General features: G+C 45.1%; 1 protein-coding gene across 1 annotated transcript in view; it reads left to right on the top strand.

Moving 5' to 3' along the window:
• The first annotated feature begins 1,235 nt into the window (after positions 1-1,235).
• VWC2L (von Willebrand factor C domain containing protein 2 like) overlaps positions 1,236-20,272 on the top strand; it is a 49,455-nt gene continuing 30,418 nt past the window's right edge. The window contains exon 1 of the mRNA XM_026089059.1: positions 1,236-1,646. Within this exon, the coding sequence (XP_025944844.1) occupies positions 1,236-1,646 (411 nt within the window). The remainder of the gene's footprint in view (positions 1,647-20,272) is intronic.

The raw sequence follows: 20,272 nt of genomic DNA, 5'->3' as shown, positions 1-20,272 counted from the left end.
ACTCCGTGCCAGAAGCTGCCTGCATCATCCTCGATCAATACAACACTGATATTCCACCTCATTTCAAAGTTTCCTGAACGTACTCGGGCTCCTAGAGCAGCCAGGCATTGCCCAGGTATCTTCAGCTAGCTCAGAAACCATTTTACTGCTGGGATCACGCAGCCTTCTTGACGGTGTGTAGGGGAGGACGGTGTGTTGGTGACAGTGATGTGGCACCCCATGCAGCCAGTAGCCTACCCAAGACTGACTATATGCCGAGCCTTTATTTTCGGCTAACCTGGGGGCAGCACAGGGCTTATCTGTCTTTCCCGATTGGTTGTCGTCTCGACCGCTTAAGCCGAGCTCTGCAAGGGTCGGGAAGGCATCCTGCATCGCTCCCAAAGTTTTAGGATGGCTCCAGCCTGATCGGGCAGGCTCGGGCCGGTGGCTGCAAGCATGACACGGGCATCCGAACGGACTCGTCTCTGAACTTGTGCCTGGGAATTACTGAAATGCTCAATAATGGAAACGGTAAATCGCATCCTTGCTTCTGGAGGGATTACAAAGCTCCCCGGCAGGCTGGGCTCACGGTGTTTGCCCGAGTAGTCCATCTTCCTCTTCAGAAATGCTATGTCTAAAATTTTTTTGCTACTCCGACCAAGTCCAGCCCAGCCTTGTCTTTGGTCCTGGACACAGATCTAACTACACATTATGCTTGCCTCATTTTTCACCTCGGGTTTTCCACCTTGCTTTAATGAAGTGAGATATGTGCCATACCTAGCACGGAGGGGCAGTGGCTGCAGCAGGAGGTCAGGACCATGCTTAAACTTGGGTTCAAATCCCTCTGAACTGCCCCTTCGCCATGCCGTTTTGGGCAGCTAATTTAACTTTTTGTGCATCCGAAAACTCAACTGTACAAATGAGGAGAGTAAAAATTAGATGATTCTGTGAAGCACCCTTTGTATGGAGATATTTTGTGGGCATATGTATACAGCCATGTGTGTCTAATTTATGTATTTCCTATGCTTTGTTCTCTTTAGAAATAATTGAGGAGAAGAGGCCTATTTCGAATGAAACAGTGATTGTTATCTATACATTTTGAAAGCACTGATTTATTCTTAGGTGCTGGCTGAAATGGTCTTTATAAGGCAATATTCCTTTGTATTTTGAGTGTTCTCACTTAAAAATATTTCTTTTCAGACCACTGCACTGGTCTCCTTATGGAAGCAGCTGTTTATATGTGGCATTGAGACCCCATGGAGAAGTTGAGGAGGGGGATGGCTCTTCATATTCATGAAGCCTGGATACTGCTGTTTCTAATCCCTGGTTTGGTCACTCCAGCTGCCATCAACCATGAAGACTACCCTGCCGATGAGGGGGACCAGACCTCGAGTAATGACAATCTGATTTTTGATGACTATCGAGGGAAGGGCTGTGTGGATGACAGTGGCTTTGTGTACAAACTGGGAGAACGTTTTTTCCCGGGACATTCCAACTGTCCCTGTGTCTGTACTGAGGATGGACCTGTTTGCGATCAACCAGAATGCCCGAAAATCCACCCAAAGTGTACAAAAGTGGAACACAACGGATGCTGTCCGGAATGCAAAGAAGTGAAAAACTTTTGTGAATATCATGGGAAAAATTACAAAATCTTGGAGGAATTCAAGGTATGAAACCCCTTCTTCAGTATTTAATATTAGTGTGTGGTATGACGTGTGTTCCTGTGGGGGACTCCGTGTCTGCTTATCTCTGTTAACCGATGCTAAAACCAAAGAGCTTCTTAGCTGTGGTGCAGGCCACCTCACCCCTCATGTACACCCAGTGAAGCGCGTCAGCCCTCTGATTCTGCTACTCTGGACAACCTCCCTGTTTGCCTATAGGGTGAATCAGGTTGAACTACCAACAGCATCTGTAAAAATGGCATTAAATCAATACTGAGTGCTTTTCAAGAACCCCTTTTCAAATTTGGATAACACAAATTGATGGCATGGTACTGAGAGTTGGTATTCACAACTATATAAGAACACAAATAAGTAGATAGCAACCTCTCTTTAATACTTCTAGTGCAACTCTGATGATAATCAAAGCTGTCTAGAACGGCAGGAGATGAATTTCCAGGCAGGTAACCGTTTCACGTCGTGAGAAGTATGTGGTTTGTTTGTAAAGGTTGAGTTCCCACTAGGAATGTTGTGATGAAAGTATTGAGAGATCCTTTTGGAATACATCTTAAAAATAAGACCAGATTTTCAAAAATCATTACCCTTAACACAACCTATATCTCTTATTTTTATAAGCTAGATTATGTGTTTTCAATTCTGCCAAGGAAAACAGCATTTCACAATCAAGAACAGGGTCTATAAAAGCAATAGGTATACACAAGTTTATTCACTCAGGTCATGTGGCTTCAAGATTCATACCTCCATAATTAAGGACAGCCTATAACTTTTCATGGCTGTATGCCTGATCTCATTATACACTTGCCAATTTATTTTCTCTTCTGACAATGAGAGTAATTCCCTATAGGTCTTTGCATTTCACAGGTTCTCCGTAACACAGATCACAATTTCCCTTTTCCCAGACAGTCTTCTCTGTCATTTTTCGGCGACGGTAATATTTAGTTCCTTTTTTTCTGTCATATATGGTTTATGCTGATTTTTTCTGTCCACCTGTAACTGGAATAACTCAGTATAGTCAAGACAGTCTAATGTCTTAAACACTAGGGAAAACAAATAGTAGAGGAGCAGCTCCTTGAGGGCCATCCTGACACAGCCATTCTCTGCTCTGCAGAGGAACGTGAAGGTGCTGACTTTGTGAACTACCTAAATACCAGTTTCTTGTTGCCCTAAGAAGACCCAGTCCAACTTCATCTCACAGACATCATGCCTGAAGACCGAATGGTCCTGTGTCTGCCTGCTTGGAGGCTACGCATCCCACTTCTGTGTAAATTCAGGGGCATGGTCAGGTTCTTATGTGGAGGTTGTAAGGAGCCTTTTTAGGAGAGGTTTTAGGAATGCAGGGGGGGAACAATAAGATGGATCTTTTCATTAAAATATCTCTGGCATATGAAAAAAAACCACAAAAGTACTAATCACTTTTACTCAAAGGATGAATCTCATCCTGATAATGGATGAGAGAGTGGAGAAATAGAATTTAGGGGAAAAGCGCAATAAAAAGGAGTAAGAGTTGATTCATTGTTTGTTGTGCAACAGCAGTTTCCGTATGAACCGTGCAGAGTGCTGCATGGAAAGTGAAGTTCCAGTAGCTTCAGAAAAAGGCAAAATAGCTGGTGGCATGCCACTCTGGCATGTAGTAACCTTCAGTTCAGGGCTGATGTGAGATCCTTCAGATTTAATTTAGTTCACAGTCAAGCTTTTGACCTGCACCTGTGCTTTACTGAGAGCTTGATACTATATAGAGTAGAGTAGAAACTGATTTTTGGATGTTTATGTGTTTACCTAGAATACATGGTGAAACCCTCTTTTTTTCCCTCCAAGTAATGGAACAGGTTGAGGGAAAGGAACATTACTGTGCAGGTCCAAGGGTGTATTAAAGAAAAAAAAAGAGAGAGACAGATCTTAGGAGCTGAAGGAGCACCCATGAACTATGAGTTTATAAATGCTAGAGGAAAGACAGAACCTGAAGATTCAGGAAATTGCTACTGTAAAGTGAAATCTTGACTTCATTGAAGTATCTTGAGTATTTTGCTGTGTACTGCAACAGAACACAGATTTTATCTGCTGTCTCTGCAGAAGAAAAGCTGAAGCTCATAGGTTTTATAGGCTCAGAGCTGTGGTCTTCTCTAGGCCTGTGGAATTTGTGTGATCTGCAAACTTCCTCATGTCCGCTCCACATAGCCTGGAGTCTGTCTTTGCCTGAGGTGAGAGGCTTTCCCACGTCCTTCTGACTCCAAAGTAGACTGCTTTCAATGGAAATGGATTCACTATTTTATGTGATTTACTTTTGCTAATATCTAGGTTCCAATTCATCGTCCGCAGAAGCACTCATCATTGCTTAGTTACAGTTAAAGTTAGCTTTCAATTAAAAATCTATTTTTGCAAGTGTGTGTGTGCGCGCGTGTGTATGTGTGTGCATACACACATTCATACTTACCATGTTAATGCTAGCAGGACTGACTCATCCTATAGAAATTTCAGCTGTCTGATCTTTGCACCTATTAGGATTATTTTTTTCCTAGAAAAGTTCAGGCAAGCTATAGGAGACATTTGAAACAGACTGATTAGTCAAAATTTGTTAGAGGTTTCCAGTTGGAATAATTTTCCTGCCTTGTTTTTGGCGTCCTATGTCTTCGAAGTGATTTGGGATGAAAAATCCAAATGCAATGTAATCTTTTGTTTTCCTTAGCCCTGACAGCGTGTGTGAGTATCTCAGGGTAAAAGGGTAGTTACAAAAACCCATTTCTTGATCATTTATCTTCCTTCTAGTGGACTGGGTTTGTGCCTGTAGGTTTTATGACTCATAACAATTGTAAGCACAAAATATAAACAGGACAACAAGCCATCTAGCTTAGACAGCTGTCCAGATGTTTATGCTTGTGCCCCTAAATCATTAATACGTACAAATGAAATGCTCAACTGAAGTTCAAATGAAGATCTCAACCCAGTGATAGCTCTTCTGTATCTGCTGTAAATGATTGTGTTCCTTACAGATGGTTTAGTGAGCCCGTGTAGGATCTCCATGGCTCCGTTATGGATCCTGCGAGGTCCTCATGGCTTTGGGACCCAGCTGCTTTTGTGGAGCTGGGTTAGTCCCCTTGGGCCGTCTTATCTGGGACTTCAGTAAGGCTGAGGTTGACCTGGAGTCCTGGAAACCAGCTGCAGAAAAGATCAGAGAGGTCTTTCTAGTATGACTCAAGATGCAACACAAATACGGTTAATGCAAAGGTTGCTCTCCAGCATTCAGGAGTTTGATCCATCTCCTGAGAAGGAGTGTGCAGGAGGAAGGGGAGGCCTGGTTGCTTTTACTGGGATCTGTGTCTCTCTTTCCCAGCCTTGTTCTTCATTTCTCTCCTCGTCAACCTCTGGGAATCCCTTCCCTCAGCACTGCTCCGTTCTTCCCCGGGGCCAAACATCAGGGTGACAGCCTGGTGGGTGGCTGCAGCGAAGGCGTGAAGGGTGCTGCAGGTGTCAGGTCCCTCCACTGTGTCTGGAGTGGTCTGGTGGTGACTCTTGGGGTCACCTAACCCCTTTTCCCCCTCCGCATCAGTCATGTTTGGTTTCCATTGCAGAGGTTAAGGTCCAAGTCGAAAGTGCCACACGCTTGCCTGTGATAGCAGAGATCTTTTGGAGAAGTTGTTGACCTTCCCCTTTCTGCCTCAGGGGAGAAAACAAATAACAAATAAGAAAGTGGTCTCAGTTATCATGAATACACATGGTTGTGTTTTAAATGAGTGTTCCCAGACAGCAGCTTATGTAAACTTGAGGAGACAGTGTACTGCAAGCCTGATGAATGTTCATTGGCAGCTTATGGAGAAATCGTGTGAATGTCAGAGAGACAACAGCTTTCCTAAGTGCTGATTAGTTTTTACTCTGCTACATAACTTACTGACAGAAAATAACACGCCTCCCCACACTGGAAAAATGTAATTTACGGCAGGGTTCAGGGTACGTTTGTAGCCACAGTTAGGAGCCTTCCGAAAATGATTGGGTTGTCAGTTTGAAAAGTCCATAATCGTTTTGTGAATTCCCTCATTCTTGCATCACCGCGTACAGGCGTACCTGGAATAATCTTCTCCGTGTGCATCCAGATGTGTAGCGAAATACCATTGCCGGGACATGGACCATGGGTTCACAAGACATTGTCAAGCTGGCATCTTGAAGTGTTCTCTTACTCTTAGACCATATAGGAAGGAAATGCCCATTCTGCCTGCAGGCCAGTGAGTCCCAGTGACCACGGGACCCATGGGACCCATGAGACAGGGGTTTTCCATTGTGTGGTGCCCTCCTTGTTGAAATCAAAAGCAGAACTCTTCTCATCGCTTCCACCTTCACTCCTCCCTGCCCAAACCCATCCTCGCTCCAAAAGTCAGTCCTTAGATGATGTCTAGAGGTTTGTCGCCTGCGTCAAGCACAAGCAGGGTGTTGACGGATGGAGAACGATTTCTTGCCCCTGGGCAGGTGCCCACTCTGTGAATGGTAGAAAAGGGAAGGGGGAAATTTGAGCTTCATTAAAGCCTAGGGCAAAATCTCTACTGAAAAAGAGCCAGGATGTCACTCCCGGAGTTCTACTTTATTTTTCTCTCCCATGTCTCCTTCTACTCTATCTTAAATTCATTGCTCTGTTTTGTCCACAGATCATCTCTAATCCTTCAGCTCAGGCCTCCATATCTCGTTGACTTTATGTCTTCTTATACTGCACTTGGCACAGTAGGGATCCCAGCTCCAGCAGGGATCTTTGGGGTATAATCAGAATCCAGAGTAAATGAGGGACTGTATAAGCATAGCATTATCATATCCTAATTCTCAGTTCGTTACGGAACCCTTTACTTTGGAATAGCAGCACCTCTTTCTCCTTTGTTAATGCTCTTTAAAAATGTTTTATTAATGCAATTACCTTAATATAACTTTGCGAAATAGAGCGGTAGATAAGACCTTTCATCAAAAGGTCTCAGCACATGCAAGTGTTTATTCAGCCGTCATCACAGCACCTCTCAGTGCCTGCAATGCAATGTGGCCATTCTGCTGGGGGATCAAAGCAGGCAACGAACCCAAAAGCGGTTCCCCACCCCCAGCCAGTAAGCGTGCCCGAAATAGAAATTAAGTGGTGCAGACTGCATCCTTGCTCTGACCACAGCCTCGGGGTGCAACCTTATCAAATATGAATGAAACGCTCGCAACAGTCCCGTAGCGTTACTGAGGGCACCGTGCTGTTTTGTGAAAACCAGGTGTAGTCGCAGCCCCAGGTTGCAAGGGAAGGGGAGGAGGGAGGCAGCCAGCCACGTGGCCGGGGTGTTGCAGTGGGCTGCTCTAACGGTCCCTGCAGCCACGTCGGGCGCTCTCGCGGCCCCGAACGCCCGTTGACTTTGAGAGGAGCTCTGCACCCGCTTCGCGTGCACGAGCTGCCGTGGGCCTGCGCAGCGCGGGTGCTGAAGGGGGATTTTGACTGCGTGCTTCGTTTAAAAAGCGATCGCTTCAGCCCTTCCGGGGATATTGAATTATCCCGTTGCAGCTTTGGAGTGTGTTTCTGGCGTTTCGTATCAGCGTGAGAGAACGGAAACATGACATCTGAAATCTGAGAAGCTTCATTAAGCCACTGAAAAAAACCCTCAAAGTGTGGAGAATAAAAAGATTCTTTACTGAGTTGTCCTCCTCTAATAGTATGAGTGTTTGGGCTCGGTTTCCTGGTGGCTCTTGGAAAGCGCTCAAATCGTGGCAAGCTAATAACTGCAAGAACAAACATTATTGAACCCTTGTGGTAGTATACTAACCAGTGATCCAAAACGCCAGTATTTTTCCCTTCTTTGCTCATAAATCACAAGAAACTGATTACTAGCCCAGGTCAGCATGGGGCCCCAATTTTAATATTAGCATTTTGCTCTCCAAGATGTGTGCAGTGGGGKTTTTTTTATTATTATTATGACTCAGACTAATGGGGCTTTTTTTTTTCTCCTTGTGTGTTCTGCAATTTCACGTACGGCTAGAAAATCATAATACAAAAGAAATTTCAATAACGTGCCTGTGCTTTAATAAAAGGAGGCATGAACAATGCTAGCTCACAAGATAGCGTGCAGCCATTGAAACCAGACAGGGGAAACAGAACATCAGTCAGATGGAAAAGTATGATTTATTATCTCCCTCCTGGCAAAATTACAGTGACAATGTCTGTGCACAGGAATCTGAAATTACTGACTTACTGTATTTCTGTCATAATTTATACCAAAAAATACATATGAAGATGGATAGGTATGTCACGTATTGATCTGTAATGATACCTATTTTAAAATACATTATACACTTAGATGCTGATTCTATACATATATATTATTATGCACAAATGCATTAGTATAATATGTAAAAGAACATGGGCTGTGCTGCGAGTTTGGCTCTGAAGATTTCGCGTTGTTGTTCTGCTGTGGCACAGCAATATATCGAGGCCCAAAGAGCCCAGAGCTCGGCTGTGCCCCGTGCAGTGCGCAAATACCGTCTCAAAAGCTCACCGCGGAAATAGAGGAGACCCAAACCTAAAACGCCGTCGGGACTCAAAGCCACCTGCCGAGCATCTTTATTCGTGAGCCCCTTGCCCAGGGTCGCACGGGGGCACCGCAGCAGAGCCAGGAATGAAGGGCGAGCTGGGGTGTCTTAGTCACAGTCCAGCAGTCATTTTTGTGGGAGAGTAGTACAGGATTTGGCCTGCGTACGGATGCCCAAGGGATTGGTCTTTTTCCAATAAATATGACACAGGAATGAGCGTGTGCCCAACATTTGTACAGCCAAAGCTATGGCTGTGCTTTCAGATATTTGCTCCAGGAAACAGGCCATTGGTTCTGCTTGCTGCCAAATTTGGGGACTGTCCAGAGAGTTACCGAAAGAAAAAAAAAAAATCTATCTGCACAGCTAGAGAAGAGGCTCTGGCACTTCCTATCCCCTCCATCGCCCTTGGAGCCATGCTGTTAAGAAAATGGGATATGTATTACATGCAACATTACCAGGTCCTTCCAAGAGTGGTAAAATAGCATCTGAGGCTTTATCACCAGGCCTGGCAATGCTCAGTGAAGCCAAGGAGAGAAAGGTTTGTCCCTTGGCTTGCCCAAGCAACGTCCACCTCTGTCACCCAAGAAGTTTCTTTACGGCCAGGGAGCGTGAAGTCCTCGAGTCATCAGCTTGTGAGCAAAAATATAATCCGCAGAAATGCTGCTACATCATGGGCGAGAAGTTTTTAGAGATCTGTTTCCTCAGAAAGCGAGTGGAAGTGCAGGTGTTCGATTGTTGCTCCTAGAATGTGCTTTACACGGAATTACATTCATTAAAAATAATGCTCAATTAAGTAATTATCCTAGTTATTGTTTTTAAAACTATAATTAAATAAGTCATCTAATGACAACGTTCACTCTAGTTGCAAAATAAAAGCACATGTAGCATTAGGCTTCCTTAGTCTTTGTTCCCTTTTGGAATTATAATAAAATCAATATGCTCGGAGGAGCATTAGGATTTGAAACAGCTACTCAAAGCAGGGAGTCTCTCGGTCAGGTTATCTGTGGTCATCCTTGGTGGCTAAACCTTTCTCGCATTGGGATAACCCAGTGCTCTTATTGTATTAGCAGACCCCGGTCTACTCTTTTCTATGAAAAAAACCTTTCTCGTATCGCATCTGCCCCTGCTTCTGCTCATCACCAAATGTGATAGCATCTTCTGAGGGCCAGAAAGCTGCCCGAGCCTGCTGGCATTTCTCTTTGTAGTTTAAACAACGGTCATTGGATTGAACGCTTTTGCTTCTCTCCCAATGTCTTACTCGCTGCTGGAGTCAAATTGCATGCAAAATCACAGCGACACTGCAGCCCCTGTCCCAGCAATGTGTGGTGGAAGAAGAGATTCCCCTTCCTCCGTAACTCCCAGACCCTAATGAAGAAAGATGTCTGATTGCAGGTGACCCTCCTCTCCTGTGCCAGGGCGGAGAGGTGGTATCTGGACACCACGGCAGGGTTCCCGCATGTTTCCAGCCTGTTCATTAAGGACAGCCCTGGGGATCGGCCTCGCCTGCCTTACCTACATGCTGGTTGCATGCGTGGGGGTCATTTTCCTTTTGCGTGAAGTCCATGGGATGATGCAGAGCTTCGTGGGCATCACAGCAGTCTTTTTCATGCAGCCCTAGGCTGTTTAAATCCCTCACTGCATCCTTTGAAGCCCCCCTACCACCACCCTTAGAGGCAGAAGGGGGTTGTCTGCATCAGACCTTCTCCGTAGTACCAGGTAGTGAAGGGCTGTGTTAGTCTGTAGGCCAGGCTGTCTGCTGGTATCAACTGCTGCAGCTCCCTGGGTCTCAGTTGGCCCCATTTGGAAGTTACGCTGGTGTAAAGCCTCGGACAAGTGAGGTGTTTTTCGGTGCTCAGAACCAAAGGAAACCAAAGACCCAGCCAAACCAAGAGACATTTGCGTGGACCTGGCTTTAACCCACTGATACAATCAAAGCTTGCTGCTTGGCTGGACAAGGCTTTGGATCAGGGCCTAAAGATGGTGAGGAGAAGAGAAGAGTTTGTGTGTGTAGATGTTAACAGATTCTCATCGCCCTCAAGTCCCTGTGCCGTCAGCAATGTAAAGGAAAAAAGGAAGCCAGCTCCTAACCTCTCCTCAGCTCTAGACTCAGGTTTGGCCAACATGTCGTTCCTTGGAAGGAGAAAAAGGCAATAAAGTCAGCCAGCACACATTAACAGAGCTCAGTAATGAGCTCTTGGCAGGAGGAGATCCTGTGTCTCCAGCTGTGATCCTGGAGGGAATGCTGATTTGAATGTATACAACCAAGAGCTGTGTCTTCAGGAAGAACCTGCTCCTTCAGGGGAAAACATGGTCAGTGCTATCTCCCAAAGCAGCAAGGGCCCAGGGGAAGAGGGAATGTGAATCTGGCTTCTAGAGACTCGTGGCTGTGCTGAATTTGTCTAATAATAGTTTTCAAGATGCCATAAATATCGCACCACTCTCAGTGCGGTCACAGTGCTTCCAGAGTCCATCTGGGACAACTCTGTGCTACCAGGGCACCCAGAGTTACACTCAGTTTTGGTGTACCTCCTCCACCTCCAGCTGTAGCGTTTCATCATGGGGAAGAGCAAACTGCAGGCAACTTCCATTAGAAACCCTCAACTGGGAGAAGGAGAGAGCACTTTTGTTGTGCCACTGGGAAGCAGAAGCTCATGCTACACTAATGGGGTGCGTGGGACCAGCCTCCCTTAGGGTGCAAGGGCATCCGAACCGAGCGAGATGCTGAGGCTGGGAGGGATACAGCACTGTGAAATGGGCAGGGCAGTGCATGGAGCGAGAGGAGCTCGCACCTGCCCTTGACTGCCTCGGGCCAACCAAGAATTGTCCCCCAGATGGATATTTGCAGCTGCCTGAGCTGTTTGGGGACACAGAGTTTGCCTTCGGGCAAAGCAGGCTGGCAGCAAAGATTTCCTGCAGCTCGGCTAAACAGCCGTCCTCCGGGTATCTCCCTGTAAAAGAGGGACATGATTTCCTCCTGGTGGATGGGATCAGGCACAGGGCCAAATCCTTCACTGATGTAGATCTACCTCAGTGGCATTACGCTGGTTTGCCCCCGCTGAGATCTGGCCTGTTTTGTGGCTTTGGAAAGTGCATCCGATGATCCGGACAGAAAACTGCAGGAGAAGGACCAGGACTGAGATCCAGTTCTCCTCCCCAGCGTGGGTGGCATGATATGTACCTCCCTAATACAAATTCAGTATTTTATGAGTGTGTAGAGCCGGAGCCTGCTGCCTTTTCCCATCTTTTGGCATGAATGAAGAAGGAAACGGCAGACTCAGATCTAGAGAAAGCTCCAGGCGAAGGGATCTCCTTTCTGAACAGTCTCAGTTCCTCTGCCCTTGCCCCCGTGCCTCACTAGGAGGCTTTCGCCCGAACGTGACTCCTCCGTTAGTATGGCAAGAACAGAAAGCGAGGGAACAGACAGCGATGTTCGCTGGAAGGCTGCCAGCTGGGAGCAGTTATGCTATTGGTATTAAAAACGGAGCTGAACGAATGCAAAACGCACACAGATGTTTTCTCTGTGTCCAAACGGGGCTGCGCATCGCACAGTCCAGCCGTGCTCCCATGCTGGTGTAAGGCCCATCTGTCAAATCGGTAACCTTTAGAAAGGAGCCTTGTTCCCTGTGCACCGGGAACGGCCAAACTAAAAACCTCCTGGAACAGAATCGTAAAAATTATCACCAAAGTAATAGAAATCTCCAGTCCTCTCAGCCCTGGAGTATGTGAGGTGCAACTATTGTCAGGAATAAAATGAGACGTATATCAAAACAAAGGGAATACTCTTACAAAAGAAGTGCAGAGTCATGTTGTTACAGAGAGCTCCGCTGCTGCTCTTGGCAGAAAAAAGCAACCGCCAGACTGCAGATAGGAAGAGGGGCCAAGGCTCGGCTCAAGTTCATCTCTCTCTCATCAGCTAATTGAGGAATGACTCTCCAGACCCAGAGGCGGCTCCAGGAGCCTTGTAAACCCGTCCAGTTGTGTGGCACATAGCAAATGGGAGAATACAAAGCTAATGCCTTCACACTGCTGAAACATCTGATGCCTGTGGTGATGCACCTCTTCTGTGCTTCTCTCCCTCATCTGGCTTACCCGGCCTCGGTAGCTCCCCAGGATTTTTTACAAAAGAGTAGCAAGAGCAATGTGGTTGTCTCCAGGCATGGTCTGGGGAGGAGAGGTGTATGTGACCGGGAGGTATTGCAGCATCTTTGTGCCTTTCCATCTCCAGAGTCAAAGCCTGGTCACCAGACCACTTTGTCAGTGCTCTTTCCAGCTGCCTGGAAAGCCTCTGGCGGCTGTGGATAGCCAGGCATCAGTTAGGGGCAACCAAAATCCAGCTTTGCTTGGAGAGCTGCAGCACCTGCAGGCTAGTAAAACAGGCAAGTCTTCTTTGATCTCCTTGCCATGTGGCTGCATTGAGTATAGGATGGAGTCACCATTTACTGAAAATGTTCTATGTAACGTGTGTGTCTCTCTTGTCCCTTCAGCTGAGCAACAAATTTCTCTTTGCATTTTAGTCTTATATTTAGGAATGCTAGTGTGTTTGTGTATTGAGGAGGGCCCTTAGTAATACAGGATCTCTGTGCTCCTCTCAGCCTCAACTTCTGCTTCTTCTTAGAATCCAGCTCCTTGTTATGGCCAATCTGTATGGTCCAAACGCTTTTAAATTTTTGGCTGGCACAGCAAAAGTTCTTGCAGTATTACTAGTTCTCCAGATAAGTAGTGTACAACTCCAGTTTTTCACTGCAATTAACTTATCTAATGACTTAGCACTTTTTTGCCTGTTGAGAAATCATTTGCTAACTGATCGCGTTTTCTGTGATTGTGCTTATTGCCTATAATCACTCACCAGCTTGTTTATTTGAGCAACTTCCCCCCTACGGAAAGTCCAAGCCACTACAGTTTCCATGGTGTAATTGCTACTGTGTCTCCACTAGTTAGCGGGATGAAACTTTTTTTTAAAATAAGTGACAAATATGTTTAGGGAATAATTCTTGCCTCGTGCAAGTTCTTGTATTGGCAATCTAAGCAGTTATTGATATGCTGCTAGTAATGAGGGTCAAAGTGACCAGTCCAGAGGATAAATGTCCTGTCCTTGTGGACTGATCCACTCTTGCACTTCAGGTGGGACTCTCACCAGCTAGACTGTTCTCTGTAGTTTGGTATCTGCAAAATTTCTCAGTTGAAGGTAATTCTCTGAACTTTCCTACAATCTCCTGCTAATCTGCCTGAGATCAGAGGCAATTTCAATAACAATGAAAATGATTCTAATTTCAACTCCAGGAGTATCTTTGATGAATGCTCTCCTGGTTTCCTTTTTATCCATCTCTCCTGGTTTTTAACTTCCCACCTCAGCTGTAATGCGGAAACCGTTTTTGCCTCCAATTTTATTCATCAGGTCCTTTTTTAACTTTTTTTGCCTTTCTTGCTTCCTGCCAATAAATTCACCACCTGAAACTGTAGCTACAAAAATCATCTCCATCAGAGTTGCCATTGTCCTTCGTGTCCTTAAAAGTTATAGCCAGTCTTAAGATGTAAGTGCACAATTTGACAGACTTCACTTTACATCTGTCTGCTTTTCCTGCTGTTTTATCTGCATAAAGCAGGATGCCACCAGTTGCTGAGGAGGGGGGCTGAATGCAACTATTTATGTGAGCACTGGTACAAACTCTCTCAAGAACTAAGAGATGGAGAGCTTGGTAGCAGTGGTGGTCTTTGGTGAGCTGGGACACAGGCAGGAGGTGGCCACACTGCTCACCCATGTAGATACAGAGAGTGGCTCCAAATCTAAGGCAAAGTTTTGGCATCCAGAAGGAACAGGTTAGATCCGTTGTGTTCAGAACTGCCTTGACTCAGTAGAAACGGAGATGATTGTGTCTTCCACTTTGTAAGGCATTTGCACTTCTTTTCTAACATGGTTTTAAAGGGAGGAGAAAACATAGCAATCCCATATTCAGTAAGATTATCATGAAAAGCATCTTTTTTTCCTTTGCAATAGTATCTAGAAAATACATATACTTATGCACCATTTCATTTTCAGTGGTTAAAGGAGGCGGGAGCTAACATGCCTGATTAAGGTTTCCAGTGATACTGAGAGTTCTGGAATCTGCTCTGCATTTGCTCCAGCGTGATGAATCCTTGAGTTTCCATGGGGCTTGGAAATAAAGCCCCCAGGTGCATTTCTCTATGTGTTATCAGCCACTTCAAATCCCAGTCAACCAAGCAGATTTCTTCAGTCATTGTGCCCATTTTGTAAATATACCTATTTGACTCTGAAAAGCATTGTAGGCCCCAACAGCAGATATATGAAATTTAGTGGAAATACTTGGATTGTCTTATCCTAAACTTGAACAGCCCTTGTCTGAACAGTACATGACTATTGTAAAGTGACTGGATGGTTGTAAACACTTCTATGAAGCCTTTCTATTTTTTCCCTCTAAAGAAATGTCAAGTATTTGTGACATAATAGTTATAAAGTTTGTATTGCTCTGTAGTTGTTTGCTAATAGCTGTTTTCTAATCGATAAAGAGCTGTTGTGCAGTAGTCAAAATGCACTCGGACGCAGTCTGTCCCTGAGCACATCATGGGACCTAGTCAATGAGTTGAAGTCCTTGAGCATGGTATTATGAGACAGTCTTGTACTAATATACTCTTCAAACTTAACTGGAGAGTGTGGGAAGAAGGAGGAAGAAAGCAGCCCAGTAAATGCAAATAACTGGATCTCAGGACAGATGACTAGGGGGCAATTGCAAGAATTTGCCTTAGCTTTGGGCAACCTATATGCTAGCTCCAACAAGGGTGTAAACCTTGTTCCACAGGGCTGAACACTCAGATATGAAGAAAGTACTGTGTAATTGAAAGTCTTTTCTTGAAAAGGTTAGGAGGGGTCCAAAGTCTCAGTCAGTGGCTGTGATAAACATCACTGGAAGAAATCAGAAGGAGCTGATCTATAAATTCACAGGGCGGCAAGTCTCAAGAAGTAACAGGCGTGTGTGTGATCTATTTAAATGTTTTAAGATCCACTCTCTCTTGAAATACTTTGGTTTCAAATATTACTTTGCTTTCAGAAGGCTGCTTGGAAAGTGGACACCGTTTTCGTAGCCCCCAGAGGAACATGAACTGCAAACGCTGAATCTGAGTGAAGCTAGCTGAATAATCACAACTGGCCAGGAAAACCTGGTCTGAGATAGGCGGCAGCCCAGACATGGGACTGAAAGGAGTGTTCTTGGGGACCTGAGGAGGTACAGGTAGCCTGGAAACCGTTACAGTTAGCAGAACAAAAAAAATCTGAGGGAAGTTGCCACTGAATGACAGAACAAACAAGTACAGAAAAAGTATCAGTCAGGTGTCATCTTTAAAGTTGTTCATTTGTCTTAGGGAAATAGCTCCCTGCCTACTTCTCTAAAGGCGTTTGCGCAGAAGCACCTGAGATTAATTGACAAGCAGACATGAAGTAATAAGCATCTGCAGGGCAATCTCCATGTTAAAGAGAAATCTTTGATGTGTTTGAGGGAGTAGAGAGGTGGCTTAGGATGCTGTAGTTGTGGACAAGGCATGGGCAATTTGTGAAATACAGATGAAGTTTAATAAGTGTTTGGGACAAGAGAATCTCCATGATTAGACTGCATGTCTCAGATGCAGTAAGGCGCAGGTCTTGTAGATGTTTTTTGCAAAATCGTAAGTGAATGCTTGGAAGTGTTGTGCGATAGGTTATTCTTGTGATTGCCTCCTCCGTCTGAGAAACTGCTTGATTCAGATCTCTTCAGCTGTAGAAAAGCATAAGAAAGTAGATTTAGACACTGAGGTTTGAATTCAGTTTTGCACTTTATTTATGCCCCTCCAACTTTGGGAAGGATTAGAGTTTCAGTCTGTTTTCCTGAAGAAATCTTTGATCATGCAGTCTGTCTGTCTGTCTGCCAGTTCTTTCAGATGACTCAAGGGCCTGCTCGAGTCCTCAAGAGTAGACCTCTCACAGGGATGAAATTTCTGGGTGTTTTATGAAAACTGGTGGCTGGCTGAAGAAGAACCTGTGTGATGCCCAAGTCCTTAGGAGAGAGGGAGCCCCTTATCCACTGTGAGGAGTAGCTGGGTGACTGGTTAGCGAGCATAATTCCTACACGCATTGGCGTTTGCTCCCAAAGAGAGAGTGGAAATGACAGGGAGCTGGTGTGCATATGGGAGCAAGAGTGAAGATGAGGAGACAGAGTATCCACATCTGATTTCCCCTGCTCAGGGGGGTGTCTTGTTTCTCATTCTGTTTCCTTTGTTGCCTTTTTTGTTTGTTTATATTATCTATCAAGTTTATCATTATGTGCTCATGCACATAAAATCTTTATTAGCCGTGAGTATTCTCTATTCTCTGTTTTAATTTTCCTTCCTTCTTTCTTTGTTAATGAACTCCACTGATTGCAGATGTTTCCCATTTGACAACACCTGAGACTAAGGTTTTCCATTACAAACTGAATGAGCTCTGGCTTCTTCCCACTGCCTCTCCCAGGTGCGGGGCAGAGCCATCTCCCAGAAGAAGAAGGAACTGAACCTCCCTGCCAACAACTCCCAAACCCGGGGTCACAAATCTCCTTGAGATCAAAAGTCCGGAAGTTGAATAGAGGTTGGGTCATCATCTTACGTGTGGCTTGTAAGCAGGAGTGTCTAGAAACCATATCCCTATGCTCCTTTGGTGTCCTTGAAGTGACTGGGAGTAGAGGAGGTGAAACAGGGTCAATGCTGAGACTTAGAAGGTCGTTTGTATTCTGTTTCCCAATTAATCAGTTCAAAAGCCATTGAATGGTGATCAGGCCTTGGTCATGTTTGCTGCCCACCCACTTGGCTGGTCTTGGTCCTCATACTGACGAGGACATCAAGGAATGTATTTCCTCACCACTTCTCCTGAGGGACTGGGTCCTCACGCCTGTGGCACGTCAGCATCAGGTGACAGGAATTTCAGTGCTTTGTATGAGTTTTCCCAGGTCAAAATACCGTACTAATACCTTCTACAAAAGGGCCCAGTTCACTCCTCTGGTTCTAATGATGGGTCTATTTATCAAAACATACCTTGAAAAATAAGAGATGGATCATGTAGTTGCTGTGTGGGGGTGTATGTTATGGCTGTGTACCACGAACCTTCATTTTGGACAGTGGTGTAAAGAAAGTTTCTGCACCAATATGTCTTGAAATCCTTCCTAACAAATCCTTTCCTAGAGAGTCTTCTAAGAGATTATTCTGCCTTGCACAGGTAGAGTGAATAAATCATCTTCTGGCCCAAGCCTGTTATGATCCTTTAATCTTAACGTATTTTTTTCAGAATATCAGCTGTTTGCACTGTCTGTGTGAGAATGACATAACCTCTGATTTGTGTCCTCTCATCTTCATACTCGAGAAACCCTGTGTATTTTTTCAACTTTTTTTTCAGTAGGGTTGGGAGTTTGTTTCCAGGAACTGCTGTTAATGTATTTGAACCTCAGTGGCTACAAAAATTTAAACTACCCTCCTGTTCCATGAGTGAGAAATCTTTATATCTAGATTCTGGAAATTTGACAAAGCTGCATAGTGGATCCTGTAAAAAGTTGAGCAGCATTGGCAGAGTATTTGGACGGGGAGCAAACACAGCAGCAGCATGTGGATGGGAACGCCGCTGCCCACTGAAGGGTAACTGCTGTGATCTGGAGAAAAACAAGAGCAAATGAGGTAGATGGAAGAATCAGGAAACAAAACTTTGGGACATCTTTCACTGTTTCCCAATTCCTGCGCTGCTTCCCAGTTCCCCCTTTCCCCGCTCAGTACCCCTCCTATCTAGGTAGATAAATGGAGGACTTTATTGGCCAATGTCCCATAGTTGTTCCACAAGAAGCGTAGCTCCAGGAGAGATTCACAGCTGGGATGCAGAGCCTGCAGACAGCAATAAGAAGCTGCTTGATTGTTTCAGCCCACTCAGAGCTAAGTCCTTTCTGGAAGGGCCAGGGTTTTGCAAATGAGCTCCCAAAACACATCTGCCAGGAGAAGGTGCTGCGGCATTCATAAAATAAGTGGTCAGGAAGGCCAGAGTCACTCGTTGGGGTGGAGGCACAGTAAGAGGCACTGGCAAATGAACGAAATGGTCAGATAAAGGAAAGTCCTGGAGGCAAGGCCAACCAGTATGAACCCAATAAGATGGGGAGAAGGGGGTGGCTGAGAAAAGGCCCTTCGTTAGTGCCAAAGCAGCCTTTTCGTTTGCTGGCTGCTCGTTCGTTGTGCAGCTGAAGTGTGCTTTCCTTCTCATAATTGTGTACAATTCCTCTCTCCTGGAAAGCTGCTTTCAGTGTCAGGCGACATCATGCTTTATTATAGCATTATTGTCAGCGTTACACTGGCAACACAAAAGCAAGAGATACGTATGTCATGTCTCATTTACTCAGTCACACGGTTGTTCAGGGGCGTCTTCTGTATCTGCTGATGTTCTTCAAGCAGTAGCTTGGGCTGCAGTGCTGGAAACACTCCTTAGCATTGCAGCCACGGGAGTAGTGGAGAGGGGAAAGGATGTGTCAGTGAAAGCCTCCATATATCATGAAATCTAGTTCTACCACTCCGTATAATTAGCGATTGAAATGAGTAAAAACAAAGAATCAGTTTTCTTATTGATCCCTCGGCAAATAGTTCTGTCTATTTTCTTCTGTATTGTTTCTTCTTATTAAGTAGCCTTGAATAAGAAATGTCAGTCAAATGAATTTAGACTCCTGGTGCTTCAGACAGAAATCAAAGCAGGATTGAACGAAGAAAGATAATTAGGGAGAGGAATTCCACCTCCACAGACTTCTTTCCTTGTTCAAGGAGTGCTGATTTTATCTAAATTGCCAAAGCTGTGAGCAAATGAGAGGTGATGGGAATTATAGACTGCAGACGCTGAGACAAAGCAAGGGAAGCTTTAATTAGTGCATTTTAAGGTAGAAATGAATTTCCTGGGAATAAATTATTTGACTCGAGACATATGGAGCTTCTTAGAGGTGAACTGAAAAGCTTTTTACCTGCCAAAACCAGGGCTCAGGGGGTTGTGTCTGTCTTATAGAAGTGAATGACATCACTGAGGTCTGAAACACAAGGGAACGAGTCCTCCTTTCATTTGCATTTCAATTTTTTTTGACTATGGAGGAATTCCCATTGCTGCAGATTTCCACTGGTGCAAGAGAAAGCAGAATTCGCTCCAGTACTCACCTGGTACTAGTTCAAGTGTTGGTGATGGGAGCTACTGTGGCAGAGGAATTAAGAGTTATACATTGAACCAACAGGTACTGAAAGGAAGTTACTTTCCTTTCAGGTTCTCTTTTTTGTCATTTCTTAGCTCTGTTGCCATCCTGTCATCACACTCACACACCTATAAGGATATTGGGGACCTTAAGATACTGACCTCTCTACTTTTTAGCAGATTTCAACAGCTTCTTAGGAGGTAAGGCAGTGACAACTCTCTACCATTTGCAGGGTAGATACAGACTCCTGTTTAAATTGGTGGACCTGACGTGGAACCATTCATCTGGGTACTTTAATCCAAAACTCCCCGCTTGCAGTGGAATTATTCATATTCTTGATTATTCACATGTTCAGTGTGAGGCAATTGCTCCCAGATCACCAGGAGTGGGGTCAGGGCCAGATCTAAGGGTTATATTAAGGGGGTGCTTACTGGCCCCCCCGATGCGAGTGCTGCACAAATGCAGAATAAAACGTTGCTGCCCCTGCGAGAACAGCACTGTTATCCTCCGCTCTGAAAAGTGTAGTGGCTCTCTGGAGGTGGAAGTGCAACCCCTCGGAGAGTCTGGTGGCCACCCAGCAGCACCTTCCCAACAGTCATGGATTTACTGGCCATGGCAGTCTATATGCGATATGAACATATACTGGAAAATCACTCTGTCCTTCTCTATCTGTCCCTTTCGATCTTCCAGGAATCTGGCTCTGCTCCTGGCTGAATGTGTAAGGTTACAAGAGATGGGTAGAGCAGAGAAGTGTAGGGTCAGGTACACGTGTGCCACCCTGTCAACCTTGGGCCTGTTTGAAACCTAGCGACTCAGCTCAGTCTTTTTACCCAAAGGAGCTAAAGTCTGACAAGAGCTAAAAAAACCCAC

The sequence above is a fragment of the Apteryx rowi genome, unplaced genomic scaffold (genome assembly GCF_003343035.1).
Source record: "Apteryx rowi isolate R43461 unplaced genomic scaffold, aptRow1 scaffold_12, whole genome shotgun sequence".
NCBI classification, from domain to species: domain Eukaryota; kingdom Metazoa; phylum Chordata; class Aves; order Apterygiformes; family Apterygidae; genus Apteryx; species Apteryx rowi.
The sequence above is the reverse complement of the archived record's forward strand: the minus strand, read 5'-3'. Positions and strand labels throughout refer to the sequence as shown.